The sequence below is a fragment of the Clarias gariepinus genome, chromosome 11 (genome assembly GCF_024256425.1).
Source record: "Clarias gariepinus isolate MV-2021 ecotype Netherlands chromosome 11, CGAR_prim_01v2, whole genome shotgun sequence".
Lineage (NCBI taxonomy): Eukaryota > Metazoa > Chordata > Actinopteri > Siluriformes > Clariidae > Clarias > Clarias gariepinus.
The window spans coordinates 5,130,455-5,152,375 of record NC_071110.1 but is presented as its reverse complement, the minus strand read 5'-3'; the positions used below and the strand labels follow the sequence as shown (position 1 = coordinate 5,152,375).

The 21,921-nt window shown below is 36.7% G+C and overlaps 1 protein-coding gene across 4 annotated transcripts in view; it reads right to left on the bottom strand.

The window, feature by feature from the left end:
* Positions 1 to 868: 868 nt before the first annotated feature.
* The window catches only part of gdpd5b (glycerophosphodiester phosphodiesterase domain containing 5b), a 68,063-nt gene continuing 47,010 nt past the window's right edge, over positions 869 to 21,921 (bottom strand). Inside the window, exons 4-18 of one of the 4 annotated variants that reach the window (XR_008361359.1) lie at positions 20,363 to 20,456; positions 18,364 to 18,423; positions 18,043 to 18,141; positions 16,184 to 16,277; positions 14,711 to 14,853; positions 13,181 to 13,263; positions 12,106 to 12,256; positions 10,844 to 11,065; positions 10,123 to 10,280; positions 8,635 to 8,782; positions 7,727 to 7,809; positions 5,989 to 6,003; positions 3,124 to 3,236; positions 2,672 to 2,999; positions 869 to 1,205 (exon numbers count right to left, since the gene is read on the bottom strand). Coding sequence is in view for 2 of the 4 variants with exons in the window: in XM_053507831.1 (XP_053363806.1) it covers positions 1,138 to 1,205; positions 3,124 to 3,236; positions 5,989 to 6,003; positions 7,727 to 7,809; positions 8,635 to 8,782; positions 10,123 to 10,280; positions 10,844 to 11,065; positions 12,106 to 12,256; positions 13,181 to 13,263; positions 14,711 to 14,853; positions 16,184 to 16,277; positions 18,043 to 18,141; positions 18,364 to 18,423; positions 20,363 to 20,456 (1,531 nt within the window). In the remaining 2 variants the exon portion in view is untranslated. The remainder of the gene's footprint in view (positions 1,206 to 2,671; positions 3,000 to 3,123; positions 3,237 to 5,988; positions 6,004 to 7,726; positions 7,810 to 8,634; positions 8,783 to 10,122; positions 10,281 to 10,843; positions 11,066 to 12,105; positions 12,257 to 13,180; positions 13,264 to 14,710; positions 14,854 to 16,183; positions 16,278 to 18,042; positions 18,142 to 18,363; positions 18,424 to 20,362; positions 20,457 to 21,921) is intronic. The other 3 variants (XR_008361360.1, XM_053507831.1, XM_053507832.1) reach the window with 3 other exon arrangements.

The window sequence follows — 21,921 nt, the reverse complement described above, 5'->3', positions numbered from 1 at the left end:
TCGGGAGTTATTGCCACATTAAGGGAGTTCCTGGGAGGCCAGTGTGAAGCAGGGCAGTCTGATTATGGTCTAAACACTAGTGAAACACTGGATAAATGCATAAGTGCAGCAGGGGATTATATAGAAAAATAAAGGAGGTTTTTACTCTTATAACTGTCTTCATTCTGTACAATCAAAAGTCCCGGTTTGATTTGAACGCCCTTTGTTTACAGTAGTACTGCAGACGGCACTGAGACACTTCACCACTTTTAGTGTAGAACGGAATTAAAGGGAAAGTCCACCCTTGTTTTACACTGAAAATAAAATCTCATCTCGTCCCCGTTTCTCAGTGACATCATCGTGCAAATGTTCAACATTTAAACACAGTGCAACAAAACACTTTTTATTTAAAGAAAACATGCGAGCCATTCACCCAGGGTGGATTTTTCCTTTTAAAAAGCTGGTACACACTCTCACGGTTTCCTGCTTTTACAGTCAAAACAAAACCTTCAGGAAGCTTAAGTTACCATTTTACTATCCGGCTCGGATAAAAAAAAAAAAAAAAGTTTAACCCTTTATCCAAAAGCACAAAACATGAATATAAAAACTCATTCTGTAGGAAAAGGTTAGATGGGTGTGTATGAAAGTAGTCACATACAGTAAAGAGGAAAAACAGGCATTCTGTAAACAGACAGGAAGTCGCTTCGGCCCTGTGGACGGGGCCCGACAGCGTCCCAGAGTAAAATTTGTAACAAACAAACATCATACGGGGTAGTTTAGGATTATCCCTTGCACCCTGGTTACGGGTTCTCCGAAATGAAGGGCATGGTTTAGTACATCTGAGCTTGCAGTCAAAACAAAAACGGTTGATGGTGCACTTGGTGATCCTTTACAAGCAATTTACAGTACAAAACGAAGAAAAACTATACAAAATATACACTGATGTTCCTTTAGTAATACAATGATGCTCTGCAGCTCACGGAGACACTGAACACGGAAAACTCTGAACATGGCAAAGCAGTGATGGAAAGCAGAGTAGAAGAAAAAAAGAGAAAGAGAGAGAGAAAAAGAAAGAGAACGGAAAAGAAAAGCAGGTCTGGCAGTATGTCCGAGTCGTAAATCGTACTTTTTTTGCCCATGTGGATGTGGAGCGCAGAGTCAGTGAACGTCCTGATTGGTGTAGCAGTCGAAGCCATTTTCCTCATAGCTGACCCCCTCGCTGACCTCTGCACACACACACACACACACACACACCATAAGCAGTTCAGATCCTTGCACAAACCTACAGAACACCCAAATGCATCCATTCTTAAACCATCACCAAAAAATCCTTCTTTAATCACATATCTGATCAACATACAGTAATTATATTGATTTTCATTTTAGAAACAGAACAGTTCTATGTTCATGGGCCTACAGCAACAAGGTAATACATCCACATAATGTATAAAGCAACAAATGTAAAGCAAATAGTTAAGTCTGTTTTCTGACTCTTTGATACTGGAGAAATAAAAATAAAGTGGATGAATATTCTTCATTAACAGACTTTGTTTAGCTATTATTCGATTCAATTCAATTCAAGTTTATTGATATAGCGTTTTCAACAATAGTCATTGTCTCAAAGCAGCTTTACAAAATGAAAAGAAAATTTATGGAAGTGTGTTTGAGTAAAAAAATGTGTTTAGATAGTAATGAGATTGTGAGATCGTCCCTGATGAGCAAGCTGAGGGCGACGGTGGCGGGGAAAAACTCCCTGAGATGGCAATTGGAAGAAACCTTGAGAGGAACCAGACTGTTATAATAATTGTGAATTATGATTCCTTGCTAATGACGGCAAGTAAGATACACTCTGGTTGAAAAAGAGGTCAGATAAATGAAAATTAACAGAATTTAAACCCTATGACTACGTTTTTATAAGATTATGTTTCATAAATAACATAAACCGCAAGTTACCAATTAATCATAAATATTAAATTTTAAAGTAAAAATGTATATATAAAAAGGTAAAGTCATTTCCAAATGAATTACCAAAATGAAAATGTTAAACTTTCTTCATGATACTGTAAATGATTGCTCGTGGCCCACCTGCAGTACCCTCACCGCCCACCAGGGGGTAAAACACTGCTGTACTTCATACAGAATCCACAGGGACACAGTCAATGTTCTGGAAAGTTCTGTATTCAGCTTTAGATGTCATTAAAAGACTTTATGATTTAAAGTCAACGATAATGAACATCCTGGTGCAGTCATGTGACGTTGTGTACCCATGACATAATTTCCAAAATGTGGTGGTGTGTCTGAGTAGCACACGTGACAGAAGTAGCTAATTTTTCAAAAGCTTGTTTTTTGTTACTGAAAGTTACAAGTATCGTCTCATTGTGCAATTCTAGTGATTTTACAACATCTCATATTTTTTATTTAACCTTTTCTGACTGGATTTCTTAAACAATGTCTTGTCAGTATGTGGTTTATGGCTCCAGCTTGCCCTCTAGTGGAAGAGCAGAAGTGCTGAAAAATCTTGCTTGCTCTGGCTGGACCCAGTTTTTTGCTTTATATTCACAAGTATTTACGAACTATTGGATGACGTTTAGAAATGAGTTTAGGAAATGACAATTAATTGATGGATGGATGGATGGAGGGAATAAAAGCTTATGCAAGGCAGTGTACATTTTCCCCACACTTGGTTACTCACCATGAAGAGAGCACTGGTCATGACTACCAGAGCCACTTATGAGCTACAACTGGTGGTGAAGAACGGAGTGAGGAATAGATGGATAGATAGATGGGTGGGTGGATAGATGGATGTCAGGATGCATTGGGAGGAAGCAAGCTGGTGGATGGTTCAGGATGGTCCAGTATGGTTAGGGATGGAACAGGATGATGATAGAGGATGCAGGATGGATCGTGATGGTTAGGGATGGTGCAGGATGGATCAGGTAGGAGCAGGATGGTACAGTATGGGAGATGAGGTGATGATGATGGAGGGTTACAGCTGGGGTTAAACTGCTACTGTGGCTGACCTTTAGGAAACGTCAGAACCACTCAGATCCATGCAGACATCATGGGGCTCATGCAGTAACACAAAATGAAAGGACACACACACACACACACACACACACACACACACACACAACATTCCTTTACCAGAGAAGATGAGCTTCTCCTTCATGATGTTGACGTCTCGGCTCGACCTCCTAACGGCGGCGCTAAGCATGATCTGCTCCGGGTTGTAGCTACGCATGCCACTCATCCGCCATCTACACACACACACACACACACACAGGTCTCAATACTGATGTCCTTGTAAATAACAAACTAAAATAACTAAAAATAATAAGATTAAAAAAAAGCAAATGTAAAGAAGGGAAGTGTTAGCTCAAAGTTCTTGTTTTTACATTTAAAACCATTTTAATTTGTTAATTGTTATATAACACTTGCTAATCTCTAAGCTAATTGTTTATCAGAAAAAAAAAATTGTGATGATTTTTTTTAACTGCACCACCTAACAAGAATAATGATTATGATTATCAGCCATTTTTTTCTTTTTTTTTTTTTTAGCAAAAAACAAACTTAATATATTTATTTGCATGGTTCTGGACTAATACTGCAGAATCTACTGTATATGCAAAAAATAAAGAATATTTAGTTTGTCTTGAAGAAAAAAAATCTAATATAAATAATAAAAGAATTACACAATAAAAAACAAGAAAAAAAGATTAACCAAATTGTGATATACCGCAGCATATTTTTAAAATGTTAATCATAAAAAAATGTAAAAAAATTTATTTTTTTTATTATTTATTTTCAAAGCAGTGTTTATTCATCTAATGTTTTGGATGATCATTGCGTTTGTGAATAAACACACATTTCACATTTAACTTCATTTTTCATTAAATAAACACTTTTTTTCCATCTCAAATCCAAGAGGGATGCAAACTTTTGCACGTTGCCTCATTTCAGGATATTTTTTCTCATACCATCATATCTTCCATCCCTAAAATACAGATATATATGCATGATGTAAAGAGTTATTTATGTGTGTACGACTTCTGCTGAAATAACATTAAATGTGTTTATATTAGAACAATGAGATTATTAAATATAATATAATAATATAACGCTGAATCCTGGTGAGATAACACGCTCGCACTGAGATAAAATCACTGGTGTCCTATCTCTTTTTGGCCTTCTTTGTAGCATGATGTTGTGTGTGTGTGTGTGTGTGGGTCTAAGCTCAGACAAATTGCTATAAATAACTGACTTTTAGTGCAGGTTGGTGTGATTAATGCAGAGCCACCATCCATCTTAGACACAGCGCCGGTATTTACATCTCAACTCCAACGGGAGCTAAAACACAAACCTCAGCGCTTAGACAGGAAGCTTTAAATAATCACATCAGATGGATAATAAGCTGCTTACAGGCCCTAAGGCTCAACACCACCCTCTAGTGGATGCAAGAAGACATGGTTACATTGTTATACCAGGGTTCTCGCTTGCCATGACAAAGTCAGAGTTCGATTCCTAGCCAATGCTCAAACCCCAGACACTGGATGCAGTGCTGGTCCCAAGATAAAGATAAAAGATGATAAAAAATTTTTTGTGTGTATGTGTACTTCTGTACGAAAACCCCTTTTTCTGCCTATTAACCAATAAATTCATAATTTACCGCATTATTTATTCATTCATATTTATAATGTTGTGTATCAAGCTTTTAAATATATATAAAAATACCGTGCAAAAGTTTGCATATCTTAGTGATCAATAGCACTGATTGGGACTGAGATCAATATTTCTGAATTCATCATAAAAGCTTCAAAAACTCAACCCCAAAATTCTTCACCTTGTTTTTTTCCCCCGTCTATCTGTTTTCCTCCAAGTTTACAGAAATTGCAAGTAAAAGACTCTTAAGAATGGTTTGGATGTTATTTGGTTCTTAGCATTCTAGAAAAGATCAGAGATTTTTTTAAAACCTTGTTTAAAAAATGTTTTCTGTATCAACACACTTTCAACAAAAGATTACTTTTTCCTCTTATGAGTGTAAAGGTATTTTTAAACAGTAAACTATATGGTGGGTGCACAAACTTTTGTATTAATCTCCAAGTAGCATGTGTATAATTAAACTGATCAATAGACAGGGGAGTGATAGAAACACAGATATGCAATAGATAGATAAATAGATAGATAGACAGACAAAAAAACAAAGGGACAGACAGATAAATAGACAGAGACAGACGGACAGATAGACAGACAAATTAACAAACAGATAGATAGATAGATAGATAGATAGATAGATAGATAGATAGATAGATAGATAGATAGATAGATAGATAGAGACAGATAGACAGACAAACACAGATAGATACAGACAGATAGATAGATAGATAGATAGATAGATAGATAGATAGATAAACAGACTGACACATAGATAGAAATATAGATAGACAGACAGACACACAGATAGATAGATAGACAGACAGACACACAGATAGATAGATAGATAGATAGATAGATAGATAGATAGATAGATAGAGAGATAGACAGACAGACACACAGATAGATAGATAGATAGAGAGATAGATAGATAGATAGATAGATAGATAGATACAGATAGATAGATAGATAGATAGATAAACAGACAGACATAGATAGAAATAGATAGATAGACAGACAGATAGATAGATAGATAGATAGATAGATAGATAGAGAGATAGACAGACAGACACACAGATAGATAGATAGATAGATAGATAGATAGATAGATAGATAGATAGATAGACAGACAGACACACAGATAGATAGATAGATAGATAGATAGATAGATAGATAGAGAGATAGACAGACAGACACACAGATAGATAGATAGATAGATAGATAGATAGATAGATAGATAGATAGATAGATAGATAGATAGATAGACAGACACACAGATAGATAGATAGATAGATAGATAGATAGACAGACAGACGCAGTAGCACAGCCTCCATGGGCCGGGAGAAGTGACCCAGTTACCTGATCAAGTGATAGCTGAGAGATGCCAGAATGCAGCAGAGAAGAGGAGCATGCACATCAGCAGAGGAGGAGGAGGAGGAGCAGGAGGAGGAAGAAGAGCAGCAGGAAAAGGAAGTAGAGGAGGAAAAGGTACAAAGGTCACAAAGGTAACAGAGTAAAAGAAGGAGAGAATCAAAAGGTCAGTTCAGAAGCAGAAGCTGAAGTCAGGATGCCGAGCACAGCGGAACATCCGCACTAAAGCAGTGGGCAGGAGAATCCCACACTGAGTGCTGCGTACAGAACCACCAAGAATCGCAGCAAAACTCTTCTTAACACAGAAACAGCAAGAATACACTCACTGCTCACACACTCGTTCAGTCGTCACACAATCACAATCAATCAGTCTCCTTCAAAACCTCCCCTACCCTTTTAGTCCTTACACTAGTTTTTCTTATTTTGCTGTTTCATTTCTGTTTTCTTTCATCAGCTAATAAGGCCTGCGGACTTCCGAAATGTCAAACATAATTATAGGAGGATAAAAAGTAAAGTAGGTTTTTAATTAATAAAGCAACGTTATGGTTGGCAAATTTAGATTTTTTTTAAATAACAGCACACACCAACTGTTTTAATCCATACCCTAAATATTAATACTTATTGATATTGATTAACACTAACTAAATACCTATTAATTATTAAAAGCTCATTAAACAGATATTAATATTTTTTAAATACTTACAGTACCAGTAAAAAGTTTGGACACACCTTCCAATGTTTTTTTGTTTTTTTGTTTAGTGATTTATTTTCTATATCCTACAACAATACTGGATTTTTTTAAAACTATGAAATAACACGTACTGAATTTCATCATTAAGTAACAACAATAACAGTCAGTTGTAATTACAAGACATGAAGCTCAGCTGTTCTGGGACGGTTTGTGCATGAACAGTATTGTGTCAAGTGCATTTGCGAAACCCATCGAGCACCATGACGAAACTGTCTCTCATGAAGACCTTCCCAGGAAAGCAAGACCTTTTGAATAACGTACCTTTGCTGCAGAGGAGAAGTTGATTTATCTCTCTTACAGCCTCAGAAATCACCATTTAACAAACAGCAGCTCAGATTAGACCTGTTTCGAAGCTTTGCAGAGCAGAAGTAGCAGATACATCTCATTATCAACTGTTCAAAAGAGATTATTGTATATTGTGGACGCCTTCAGTATTGTTTTACAGTGTAGGACGTCCATGATTATCAGGAAAGACCATGGAATTAGAAGGTGTGTCCAGACTTTTGACTAATAGTGTATTAAAATGTAATTTCTTTTAAATTAAATATAAGAGTGCATTAAACCTTACAAATTAATATATAAATTTATATTCATTTGTAATGTTTGGTATAATTGACTATTTGTATTTAATCTTTTTTTTTTTAAACATTATTATCTTTTTTTTATCTAAATAATCTGAATCAGGTGACTTTTAAAAGTTAACGTTTTTTTTCCTCTTCACTATTCTTCTCCTTATTTTTGGATTCTGGAGTTTTTTATTCTTTCTCACTTCATTTAACCCAAAATGTTACTACAAGAGGCTTTAATGCTAGCAGATTGTATTAATGAAAGAGAAACAGATGGTGAAACAGATACAGATGATAATGTAGATTTAATAAACTATCAAAGCACAAATACAAGCATTGCAATGAACACTAAGAAAGTAAATCTGTCCTGTAGAAAAACATTATACAGTCAAACTGATAAAGTGCTTACTTCTGAAAGACAAAAATCCCCACGACCAGAGCGAAGGAGACGAGATCCGTAGAGACCCAAATCAAGCGGTACTCGTCCGGAGTCTGGAACAGAAGCAGCGATGTGACAGAGCAGACACTAGGTGGCACTGAGACACAGAAAAAAGCTTTTTCTCCTATTAAGCCTGGTTTAAATTTGAGAAAATGACCATAAGTGATTATACAGCTCCTATAGTACAAGCTCGTTCACAGGAACTTAGAATTAAAAGTTCCCGGTAAAAGTCTGATGTAAAGGTGAAATGAGGTTTTGCACCATAGGAAAGTATTTTTATGCTTCCATGTTGCATATGAGGTACTGAACATTTATAGCTGTTATAACATAAGTATAACATAACATGAACTAACTTGGACATTCCTTAACATTTAACTATGAACAGAAAAAAATAAAAACAAAAACAAAGGTGATGCAATACTTTAATACATTATGAAATGTTAGTGGTTTCAAATTGTTATGGTGTATAAAGGAATCAAACCTTTTAGAGAGTGTACTGTACTTCATCATCGAAAAGCATGACCTTGAATATTTTATTTCTTGCTTATCTATTATTGGCACACTGATAACATATCATATTTATTATGTTTTAAATCAACCAGCTGTAACTAATATTACTGATATTTTGGAAGAAAAGTTAAAAATGCCAAAGGTATTGGGTTTCAATTAGATTCTACGCAAACTTCAATCTTGTCCCTGAAATCCCAAAGCGCCAAGGAATTAATCTAGCAAATGTATTAATTTGTACATGTTTAAGCATGATATGTTGTGATTGTTCCGGGGTGCTGTTGCTTATTTGCATAAAGGGTGCCAATAATTCAATAAGGGATTCAGTAAATCTATAAGAGAGGCGTGTTCCCATTGAGAGAGAGTCTCACCATTAGCCAGAGAGGTGATAAAACATTCTTGAGGATCTGCGGCGCTTCCGAAGAGACGGAGGGCACGCCGCTGCACCAGAGCACAGAGTACAACCACGGCTCATTCACCGAGTACAGAGTCACACTCACGTTATTGGCTGTGTACTTCCTGATAAACAAACACACACACACACACACACACACATATATATATATATATATATATATATATATATATATATAGAGAGAGAGAGAGAGAAAAAAACTTGTCATAAAAATAAGAACGCTAGAAAACACACCCTCTCTATAGGATTATTCTGTATATATACTGGGTTCCAAAAGTATTAGGACAGAATATGCCATGTTTTAATCTGTAGTTGCCCCTGAGCACAAAAAAAAGTGATGTGACTAATGAGTTTTAGCCAATCTAACGGAAAAGTTGTCCCAATTTACTCAAAAACTACAACGGTGTTCAGCCAGACCTAAACCCTATAGCAAACTGTTGTTTGAGAATAAGAAAGGTGGGAAAAGTCAAGAAACCATCTTATACTCATGATGTTCAGGAAGTGATCGAGCAGACATGGATTGGTCGAGTGACACCAGAGTACTGCAGTCGCCTTTCTGACTCTATGTTCAGCTGGATCCAGCAGGGTTCGAAGAATAAAACACTTCATTATTAAATACTGATTGTTGTATAGTAATTTCACTGCATAAAATGAGAAATGATTCCTATTATCTTGATATTCATTATTTAAAAAAATGACTATTTCAATCTATACAGTATATCATGAGAAAAATATTCCTGTATTGTTAAAATATGCAAAAGGTTTACTGTAATTAAAAACACTGTAATTAAAAAATGGCAAGAATTATTCGTGAAAAGATTAACACACCACAGTGTGCTGTTTTGTGTGTGTGTGTGTGATTTGCAGTTAAATTTGATGTTGTATGGAAAGATGGACATTTATAATGGTTTATATAGTTAGATTTAATGGTATGGAAGTTGCTTCTTGCAAAAAAAGAAAAAAAAGAAAAATTTTTTTTTTTTTTTTAGGAAAAAGGAGGTTTGCCTAAAAAAATAAATGAAAATAAACAAAAAGATGTAATAACTTGGATAAGATAAATTATAATATACTGTAAACACCCAGGAAATAGTAAAACATGGAATAAAGCAGCTCATCATTCAGCATAAATCAATATGTAATTTAGGGAAATGTCTACAAATGATTTATTTACAGTATGTCAACAGGAAATTATCACAACAATAAATGGTTCACTGGAAAGTCTATTATAATATTATATTCGAATTCTTGCTAAGGATAAAGGTATAGTGTGTGTGTATGTGTGTATATGTATACGTGTATATATATATATATATATATATATATATATATATATATATATATATATATATATATATATATAGAGAGAGAGAGAGAGCGAGAGAGATAGGGTGTGTGTTTGTGTGTGTGTGTGTGTGTGTGTATGCACTTGAGGTTAGAAGCTCACCGTATTTCCTCTTCACTGACACGGTTGTAGCGCAGCAGTAACCTGCCGATGCCTTCCTCATGGAGATCCTCCGGCGTCTGTTTCTTAGTGGAGATCTGCTGGAAGCCTGGAGCCTGCTGCCGTACCAGGTCTCTGTCCCAGTCCACACTCCACACCACCTACACACGCGCACACACACACAACACATTAACACACACTTTACCAGCAGGGGGCAGCGCTGTACAAGCCCACATTTCTGCTCGTCATCTGTTCGCTGTATTTGCTGACTACACAGTGTATATTATAAAGAGGCATCCATTCATCCATCCATCCATCCATCTAGAAACCTCTGTAGTCCAACTATGGACAGTGGAGTTCACTGGTGGTTATTGTATCAATTCCCATTCGTACAACCATGGTAGGATGTCCAGTCAACATTTACACACACTCACACTACAGGAAATTTGGGAACGCCAGTTAGCCTAATCTGCATGTTTTTGGAAATCGGAGAAACCTGGAGAAAACCCATCAAGCATGGGGACTCCATGCACACAGACCCGACATTTGGAATCAAACCAAAGTGACATTGCTAACCACTAGACCACTAAGAGGTATAAAAAGTGGATAATGCACTAGACGTTCAATTAAAACACACTATAGGATTATATGGAGAGCTTGTAAAAAGTTAATGACATTTTTTTTTTATTAGGAAAATAAAGTACGTGATAGTCATTTGCCTCACCAGGTGCTGAGGGATACTGGAGTTCAGGATGCTGGTCAGGGTGAGGTTAACCCAGCTCAGGTAGTGTGGGTGCCCCGGTGGAGGTCTGCGGAGGGTAAACAGGGCTGAGAGATTGGCGCTGGCTGCCAGCCGTAGCATCTGTTCCAGACTACAAACTGTCTGATTGCCCGCTAATCGGCGCTCTCGCTCGGACATGTGGTGCACCGCCCAGTATGGGTCATCCTGCAGGACAAAAAAAATCAGAACACACCTAAATCAACACACTGACGGAAGAGTAAAGATGTAGTAAAGAAACCGCATCTTCTAAGAAATCCTTTTATTTTGCCTTCTGTCCCTTCATCTATTTACATTTACATCCATCCATCTTCTTACCCAATCATTCAATTTATCTTTATCCATCCATACATCCATTTTCCTGGCTTTCTATCCATCTGTCCATTTATCTCTCCATCCATTCATCAGTTTATTCATCTTACCATCCCTCCATTATCTCAACTAATGATATATCTGCTTAACTTTTAGCCTATCCATCTATCCCTTTATCTTTCCATCATTCCATCCACTCATCTTCTTATCTATTCCTCCATCCATGCTTTTCCATTCATTTATCTTTCCTTTTGATTTATCTTTTTATTAATCTATCTGTTTATCTTTTTATCCATGTCTGCTCATCTATCTTTCTGCCTTTCTAGACACGTGTCTATTTATTTTTATATTGAGCTCTCTATTAAACTTGCCGTCTCTTCATTTTAGATCCATCTATCCATCCACACACCCAACTAATTAGCTTTCCATCTCCCAACCTTTCTGCTTTTCTATCCAACCATTCGTCCATCTGTACTCTATACATTCATCCATTTATATATCCATTTATCCATCCATTTATACATTTGCCCATCTAGCTTTTTATAGGTCCTCCATTTCTTGGGCCATCCATCCATCCATCCATCCATCCATCCATCATAACAATAGTCTAAATGGGTTTCTATACATTCATTCATTAATTCATCCATCCATCCATTTCTCCATTTAGCTTTCTATAGGATTAGTCTTCTATCCATTCATCCATTGATCAATATATTTCTTCATTTAATTTTCTAAGGTCCATCCAGCCATCCATTAATACATTTCTTCATCTATCTACATCTACACATCCATCCATTTATGATTCTATCCATGGATCCAGCCATTGATAAATATAATTCTTCAAGTGGCTTTCTACAGACCCATCCATCCATCCATCCATCCATTTAGTTGAGTACCTTTAAAAACCATTGGCCAGCATTGAGCATACTCAGTTCAGTCCAGTTAAAGAACGAGGCATCATCATTCTTTCTCTCAGGAAAGAGCTTGCTCACGTCTGTGGTTCTGCTCAGGGTACGATCTCTCATCAGGAAAGGTACTCCATCTAGACTAAAAACAGAGAGCAGTTACATTACATCAGATTAAACTGTTCCAGATAGGACCAAGTCACAGCCAGAACCCAATGACGGACAAAGCCTTAGACTGGGCAGATGACCGTTGAATGTTTCTGTTCATGACATCTTGAGTCAAGATGAGATGAGAAGTAGCCTTAAAAACCTGCTTCATTTCATTGTAATGCCTAAAGACTAACAACATAGAACAAATAGAAAACTATAAATACTTGTGTGACAGTGTGAAATTGTCTTTTAGAAGACATGTACTTGACATTCATGGAAAAAGTCTTGAAAGATTTCAGGTATAAAACATCGAAGAAAAAAAAAGTCTGCTGTTTATTTCTGGTGACAATATAAAGAGAAGAGAAAGAAGCTGGTGATAAAACGGCCGCTTGTAGAAGTTTGGATGCAAGTGAAAACTTGTCTCAGACGTTCCGCAGCATTAATTACAGTATAAATATAGACTGATCATGTTTCCTTTAAAGTGAACTCAAGGACTAAAAACCTTCATAGACCAGAGCTGCATTTTTTAAATAAAAGAAATCAAACAATTAATTTTTTATTCATTATGCTCAAAAAAGGACGAAATACACTAAATGTGTAGGCCTCAGTGAGCATATGGGGATTTAAGATGCATAGACTGTGTGTGTTGTCTCGGGTACACTCCGCGCTCTTAGCGTTTCTGTATCAGCCTGGAGCTCATCTCCTTTATTCCATCCTCTTATCCATCCATCATCTGGACATGACTAAACCCACCTCCCAGTGAGCTCACATTCTCTCTCTGTCGCACACACACACACACACACACACACACAATTCTGTCTAAATGTTCTAAAGTCTAAATGGTGTATTGATCTGTACTTTACTCAGACAGAGGAAGATGCACAGGAAATATGTGAAAGAATAAATGAATAATTACCTGATGGCCACCTCAGCTTCCAACCCGCTGACGTTGCTCTGCAGAGCCCTCTGGAAAGAGAGCAGCGTGTTCTCTGGAGCCAGCTGTCAGGAAGAGGAAGAACACACACAGGGAGCGTTAACCTTCAATCCAACATTTCAATCAAACACAGCGAGATCAAGCACCAGGGGAGGAAACAGCAGATACAATGCAGTAGGGATAAAAAGCAGTAAAATAAAAAAAAAACAAAAAAAAAAAGTTAGAGAGTGACCTTAGGGGTTAGGAGCAAATAAATTTCATTACAGAGAAAAAGAAATCATGACGGAGAGATATGGTTGGATTCGTGTTCAGCTCTGCATTTCTCCCCAGGGGATAAGACGCTCTTAATTTTTTTTTTTTCCAATTATTCTGATATGATTAATAACTCACAGTGGAGGAGGCTCCTGGAGGCAGAGTTACAGTACGATTCATGAACGAAGCTTTTTTTTCATTCATGCGAAAACACGATTAGCGACACGTTTCCAGGCTTTACAGAAGCATTAAGGGAGTCCTAATGTCAGGTTTATGGCATTTCATCAAGGCTGGAATACAAAAACTATGCAGAGGAGACGTGTAATTTATTTATTTATTTTGCTGCAGCTCCTTTCAGGATCATTAAAATATGAGAGAACATCCAAAAGAACACTTCAGGAAAGCTTTGCTTATTATTTATTTACAACGAAAAGTATTACTAATAAACTGTCTATCTTAAAATGTCAACAGACAATATCTGTCATTCTATTCTTCCATACATCCAAATTTTTATCCATAACCCTTTTATCTGTTCTTTCATGTGCCTTACTGTCTGGCTTTTTATCCGTCCATCCATTCATCCATCCATTCATCCATCCATCCATCTATCCATTCAACTTTGCATTTACTCATCCATAAATTGTTTTGTAAATCTCTCTATCCAGGCATTTGCCTTTTAATCCATCAATCCATCCATCCACTTGCCGTCCTTCCACCCACCCATCCATCAATCCATTTTGCTATCCATCCATTCAATTATCTATCCATCAATCCGTGCATCTGTCCTTAGTTCTTTTTGCACAACCATTCCATTTTTCACACCAATTCCTACTCATCCACCCATTTATCCTTCTATCCATACTTTCACATTTTATTTGTTATTCCATCCATCCCTCCAACTTGCTATCCATCCATTCGACTGCCTTTCCATCCATAAACCTATCCACCCGTCCATCCACATACAGTATCTATCACCTGACTCATCTTTACAGTTAGTCCTTCCACTTTACTTAACCTGAGCGGTTACAGTTTAAGTTAAATAAACACACACACCGGTTCAGTTCTCCGAAAAATGAGTCATGGATCTGCTGTACTTTTTTCACCCCAAATGCACAATCCACAATCACCCTGCTTAGCATATTATTAAGTCTTTCATGAGCAACACGAGCCATACTGGTCTGTATAAACCAATAAAAACGTGTGTAAAGAGCCCACGCTTACAATAATCATAGTTCTGTCTTGCCTTGCTGCCGGACTCACCATGGGAGCTCCGCGGCGGGCGATGACGGCAGGCCGTGCTTTAGGCTTGTGCTCCATGATGCAGGGCGACGTGATGGACAGCGGGGTCAGGTAGAGGCTCAGAAGCACCACCAGGTAGATGAGCAGAACTATTACCTGAAACGCTACACCACACACTTATCATCAGAGCACTTATACTCCGAATACATGTTAATCATCTGTTAATAATACAGTATATCTGTCTCAGAGCAGAATGCTGTTGTGAACGAAATTTGTGATTTAAAGCCCTGATTTAGGCAGATTTGCACAATTTCACTGGAAACTCCTTCCTAAATACCAAAATTCTAAACTTCATACAGAAAACTTTATCATAACAGAGATTATTCATTTTTCTTTGTCAAATAACATGATGTTTATGAGTTTAACACTCATACACAGTACATGTAAATGCGCCGTTACAGTGGAACCTTGGATTACGAGTAACTCGGTTTCACGAGTTTTCCGTAAGACGAGCAAAGATTTTGAATACATTTTGACTTGAAAAACGAGCTTTGTCTTGGTTTACGAGCACCAAGTATCTTGTATCATGCATGCGCTTCTCGTTTTGAAGCCGAGTGTCACGTGATCACAACTGAGCCAATGTTTTTTCTCTCTCTTGCACTGCGGAATTGTACTGTAGGTAATCGTCTACCCTGCTGGGTCTTAGTGCTCGTCTCTTACTGGTATAATTAACATCCGTGCACGTGTGTACTGTTTACTATAACACTGTGACCACGTGTGTGTATGTGAAACATATTTTATTACATATATTGATAAAACATATTTTGTTTTTACAGCGCACATATAAAGCAATACCTAGTCTCATTAGAGGGTAAAGATCCATTTTTTCTTATTTTTTTGGGCTGTAGAACAAATAATTTGAGTTTTCTTTATTTCTTATTGGAAAATTAAATTTGGTTTACGAGTGTTTTGGAATACGAGCCCACTTCCAGGACGAATTATGCTCGTAATCCGAGGTTCCACTGTACTATAGAAAGCGATAATGCATTACAAGTGTATTAATAGAAACTTAGGATCAACTGGACTACTCTCAAAGCTGCTGTTATAGAACATTAATCCACATCTTTTGACCAATCAGAACGCAGATATAGTATATGATTCTGAAACACTGACAAAATCTTTGTATTTTGGTTTCTATTCTGTACGAGGTTTCTACTACGATCTCGAAGGATGACAGCTAATGACCCTATACTGCATCTGGTGTGTCAACATTTGGTTAAAAGTTAAAAACAAGGACACCATTGGTTTAGATATTACAGGGGAAATTCCAGAAAGCATTACTTCACGTCCAGCCAGTGCTCTCGATTAGCGCGACAGTGAAGGTAAAGGAATGATGTGGGAATTTGGTGATATAAAAAAGGGCCTTTTGTTCTTGATTAATATTTAACATCAGTTTGATTAGTGTGAAGTGAGAACAAAAAAAAACAGACTTACTGGTCTTTTCAGCTCGAGCTACTTGTCCAGCCACGATCCAGGACAATGCTGTAACTGCAGCCAGTGCACCGATGTGCAGGAACGGTCCTGTGGCCTGGCTCACACACAAACACACACACACACACACACACACACACACACACACACACACACACACACACACACACACACACAATAAAAATGTGATGAACCAGATTTAAAGTATTTAATTCTTTTTTAAATATATACCACATCATTCATTCTTGAACTCTGGATTATAATATAAATTTTCTTAGCTTACTCATAGTACTTTCAAAACATTTTGTGTAATTGTTCATATTCAAAGAGTTTTTGCAAAAAGATGTTTATTAACATTTAACTCATATGGAAGGAGCCTTCATGTTATATCATAATAGTAATAATAATAATAATAATAATAATAATAATAATAATAATAATAATAATAATAATAAAAAGTGAGGGGATAAAATTAACAGCTGCTGTAGAGTAAGTGATAACTGGAACAAACTTGTTGATGTTCAACAACATTAAAGAACAGTTAAAGGCTATTGGAAAATAATCATCTCAAGTGTGGTTATAGTTACTCTGCTGCACTCTAATGCACCCTGGGGTTTATAAATAGAATACATTATTTATTCCATGCATACAGTCCTGTGCAAAAATCTTGAGAAACCCTCATTTTTTTATATTTAATTAAACTTAAATTAAAGAAATGGGAACAAATGCTTTACTGTGAAAGGCAATTTAAAATTTAAAAACTGGTTCTTTATGTAACAACCTCAGCAGCAGCCTCATTTCCCCTCTCGTCTAACACTCAGCATTCAGCATTAGCAGTTTACTGAAGTACACCCGATTATCTGTCATCTGCACCTGTTTCTCACTGGTTCATGCCTTACATTAGATGTTTGTAATGCTTGAATGATTCACAGGTCACTGTGTGGTGTAAGAAATTAAACCTATTTCCCTGAAACTGCTCAGGTACAGGGACTCGACTGAAAATGCAAAAAAATGTTCTTTAGGAAGCCTCGAGGACTATTCCTCAAGACTGCATTAAAAATACAAGAAAGCCTGAAAAAATATGAATAAATGAGGATGGAAACTTGGAAACCAATGCTGAAGACATCAGTTCAGTGATGGTGAAAATGCATAACTTATGATGAAGACAATGTTGGGTAGTAATACAATACGCGCAATTTAAACAACCTGTCTTAGTTAATAAAAAAGTTAAGCGAACTTTTGCATTATTTTCATTACAGCCCGTGTATAAATGCTTGTATAAATCAATATGAAAGACGGCCAGGTATTAAATTTGTGGGGATCTGTTTCAGCAATTTGCATGAAAACAACCGAATCAATCATTATTTTAAATCTCAAATACAGTTTCTGAATCTTTGTATAGTCTTATGATTCAGATTTGATCCACAGTAAGACAGAAGGACAGGTATTACATTTGTGGGAAATCATTTCAGGCATTTGAAGGAAAAAAGGGAAGCTTTAAAAGATTAAAGTTTCCCAAATCTTAATCTTTAAATAAGTATTTAGAGATTAAGATTATTATTAGTATTATTATTAGTATTTTAAATTCTATTCTATTCGAGTCTCTCTCTTTAAGATCTGAGCTCGCTACAACAATCAATAAATTATTTGAAATTTTTGTCTCCTCTCTCTACTTTGCACATCTTTTATATAATTAATTTTTATAAATTATCCCTAACATGCCATATGTAATATATCAAACATTGTTTAGCCTTTTTACTTCGCATCCAAATTCATCAAGGCTTCGAACTTCAATTTTAAATATATATTATAAAATTATAAACAATCTGTCTACAGATGTGGACTGATTACAGCATGCATACTTGCAGAGAGATTGAGAAGATGTCCCACTCCTCGCTCCAGGCCTGACTAACGGATATCACGCCGATGACGGTTGTCAGTAAAGCTACCGTCACTCCGATCTAAGGAAGAACAAACGGGTTATAAATTTCAAAAGATCAATAAAAGTGCCGAAGTCAAGCAGCGGGTATGAACGTTCGTCTTCTCTGTAGGTTAACAGGAGACATACTGTATGTTTACCGAGTCCTTGTGACAGGGTGACCTTGTGTGCTGATTAGTGGAGGATGTTTCAGCACACACTCACACACCCCACATACACAAACACACACCACATAAACAGGTACCTTATGGATCCAGTGCAGGTTCAGCTGCTGTCCCACTGCGATGTGACATAAAGCTAAAATCTACAACATAATAATAAAGAAAAAAAAATCAAACCTATTAAAAACTGTTTAAATAAATGCATAAACAAATGTAATAACATTTTAATAGCTTGCAAAAATCTAAATATTATATGTTTCATATACGATTGTTTTTGTCTGTTCAAGAAGAATTTATTTATTACAAATTAAACATAGTTAATATCTTAGCAAGGAGTCAGTTATCATTATAATGCACACAGGATTGAGATATATAATAATATTCATCTGGAACGTTAAATCCAAGGTCCAAGGTTGCCAGGTCTGTGCTATTACACTTTATTTTTTCTTTTACTAGCGTCATTCACAGATGAGTGAACGGTGCTACAGTATTTATTTGCCTACTTAATATTGTTTTTGATTTCTTCCCCTAATCTTATAAGAGAAATGGCATACAAAATTTTTATGTACCCAGTATAATGACAATAAAGATGTTTTTATTATTTTCTTTTGATTTGCTGCATCGTCTTTTTGGACATGGGATAACAAGTTGGATGTTTTGCCATACATTTGTTTCAGAAAGTATACACAATATATTTTAACAGATTTCTCACTCATCGTCTATACCGCTTTATCCTGTATTCAGGGGCGCGGGGACCTGGAGCCTATCCCAGGAGACGTAGGGCACAAGGCGGGGAACACCCTGGGCAGGGTGCCAATCTGTCGCAGGGCAACTACACACACACACTCACATGCTTATTCACACACTACGGTAATTTGGGAACTGCAATTAACCTAAGCATGTCATCGGACTATGGGAGGAAACCAGAGTACCAGGAAGGAAGGAAACCCAGCAAGCACAGGGAAAACATGCAACCTCCATGCACACAGACCCAAGACGGGAATCGAACCCAGACCCTGGAGGTGCAAGGTGACAGTGCTAACTGCTAAACCACTGTGCCGTTTACTAACCACTAACCACTGCTCTTTATTTGCCTACTTAATATTGGTTTGAATTGATTTGATTTGATTAATTAAAGAAATAATACTTATTATTTTGTAAAAAAAACTTTTAATGTTAAATGTTAATAAAGGCTTTTAGGTGGGATCTAGGGTGTAGTCTCCCCATGCCTCAAGTCACCTAGGATAGACTCCAGGCCTCCCATGACCCTGTACAGGATAAGCGCTATAAAGAATAAATAAGGGAGAGTTTCTCTAGTGCTGATGTGAAGATGTGAAACATGAAGGATACAGAGAGGCCTCATTAATTTACATGGAAGAGAGTTAAGTGCTTATGTGGCATAATAAAGTATTTATTATAACATAACAATAGCATGCCATATTTTATTTATTCTTAGTCAATGCTTTAATATGGTAAGCATCACCGTGGTTCACTCATTCAGCTATAATTTGAATGTACCATTCTCTCCTATCCCATGCCAGCTACCAACCAGAGAGGACAAAACATGTGCTTCCTGCCAACCGCCTCTTTTTGAGCGGCCCTCTTCTACACCAGCTCACTGATGCCACTGTGACTGAGAAGACAGTAAGAGTATGCTATTACAGATACACAAAAACCCACTGTCTCTTCAAGATAGGAGCGAAGATAGGGCTTTCCAACTGCGTTACTCTGACATATAATTAAAAGGTCTCTCGCTTTACTCAGAGGTTAATTTAAGAGGTTTATGTAAATGAGCTGAGCAACAACAAGCCAGAGAGTGGGGCTCTTCTTATATGATGTCACAATAGGGGAAAAAATTATTTGTTTGGCAAATACCAATTGTTTTTTTTTTTTGTGGAAAAAATATTAGATAAATAATATTTTAGAATATCTAAAAATAACTACAAATGAATTTTGCATAATATATATTCCCTTTAATATTGTTGTTAGGTTTGCCTAAGAGAAGATGAGCTCCACCTTCCTGAGCCTAGGAGAAGGATCAGTGCCTTGGAGGTATGAATACCAGGCAAAGCGGCAGCTCACCATTAAAAATGCAATATAGGTGAAGCCTGCAGCGGTGGTGGCCAGTATGGGAACAGTTCCATCACTCCACTCGCCTGACTGGTTGTATAAATACCTGGAGGAAAACACACACACACACAGAAAGAGAGAGAGCTTGGTTCATCATTAAACATGATGCTGGGAACTGAAACAGTGAGTCATGTTTACACACACACGCACACACACACGCACACACACACACACGATGACTCCTGGAAGTGAGTGGAGAGGTTCCTCATGACTCATATAATACACTCTACACAGGCCAGTCCTGAAAAATTATTCATAAACATGTGCAGGAACCCATCATCACTTTATTACAGCACTGTTAGACGCTATTGCAGGTGTCGGTTCCTTTAAGGTCAAAATGTGACTCCTGGAGATTTCAAAACTATGAAATAACACATAAAAACAACAAAACCACAACAGTCAGCTGATATTTTAAGACATGAAGCTCAGCTGTTCTGGAACAGTTCTTGTAAGAACAGTATCGTGTCGAGTGCGTTTGTTAAACCCATCAAGCTCCATAATGAAACTGTCTCTCATGAAGACCTTCCCAGGAAAACAAGACCAAAACTGACCTCTGCTGCAGAGGAGAAGTTCATTTAGAGTCACCAGCCTCAGAAATCACCAATTAACAACCAGCACCTCAGATTAGAGCCGTTATGAAGCTTTACAGAGCAGAAGTAGCAGATATACATCTCAATATCAACTGTTCAGAGGAGATTATTGTGTATTTTGCGTGGCTTCAGCATTGTTTTTACCCTAGTAGTTTTCTCCTGTTTCTTCATGTTTTACTTCCCAATAGACAGTCTTTTTTGTATTTTTATTTATCCTTGAAGAATAGTTCTCCAAGCGTCCTGAAGGACTTTTTTTTTTTTTTTTATTATTATTATTTTCAGTCCAGTCCCTGTATCTAAGCAGTTTCAGAAGAATGTTTTTTTGTTTGTTACACCATACAGTGACCTATGAATCATTCAAACATACAAAAAACTTCTAACTTAAGACATGAACCAGTGAGAAACAGGTGCAGATGATGACAGATGATCAGACGGTTATTATTATACCGGTGTTGCTGAATGCTGAGTGGTCGGAACAGACGAGAGGGGAAATGAGGTCGCTGCTGAGGTTGTTCCATAAACAACATGTTTTTAATTGAATTTAATATATGAAATTAGGGGAGGACTTTTACACAATAATGTGTATTATTCCTGTTATCACATACTGTACATTATAGCAGCTAAAAAGCAGCTACAGAATAAAATTCTTTACTAACTCTTCTCTTTCTTGAAGTTAATGAAATAAAACCTCCGGAAACTATATTATTATTGAAATTGTATAATTCTTCTGACCAATCAAATAAAAAAAATTATAAAACTAGGTAATCTTCTCACCAAGTGCATAATATTTAGGCACCACATTGAGTAAAAAAAACACAATTCAGAACCAATTAAATAATAAAAAAAATTATATACCTTAGAAAACTAACCTTGAAATAATTAAAAAAAAAAGTCATTACAATTTTTTTCTTTCCTTGTCAG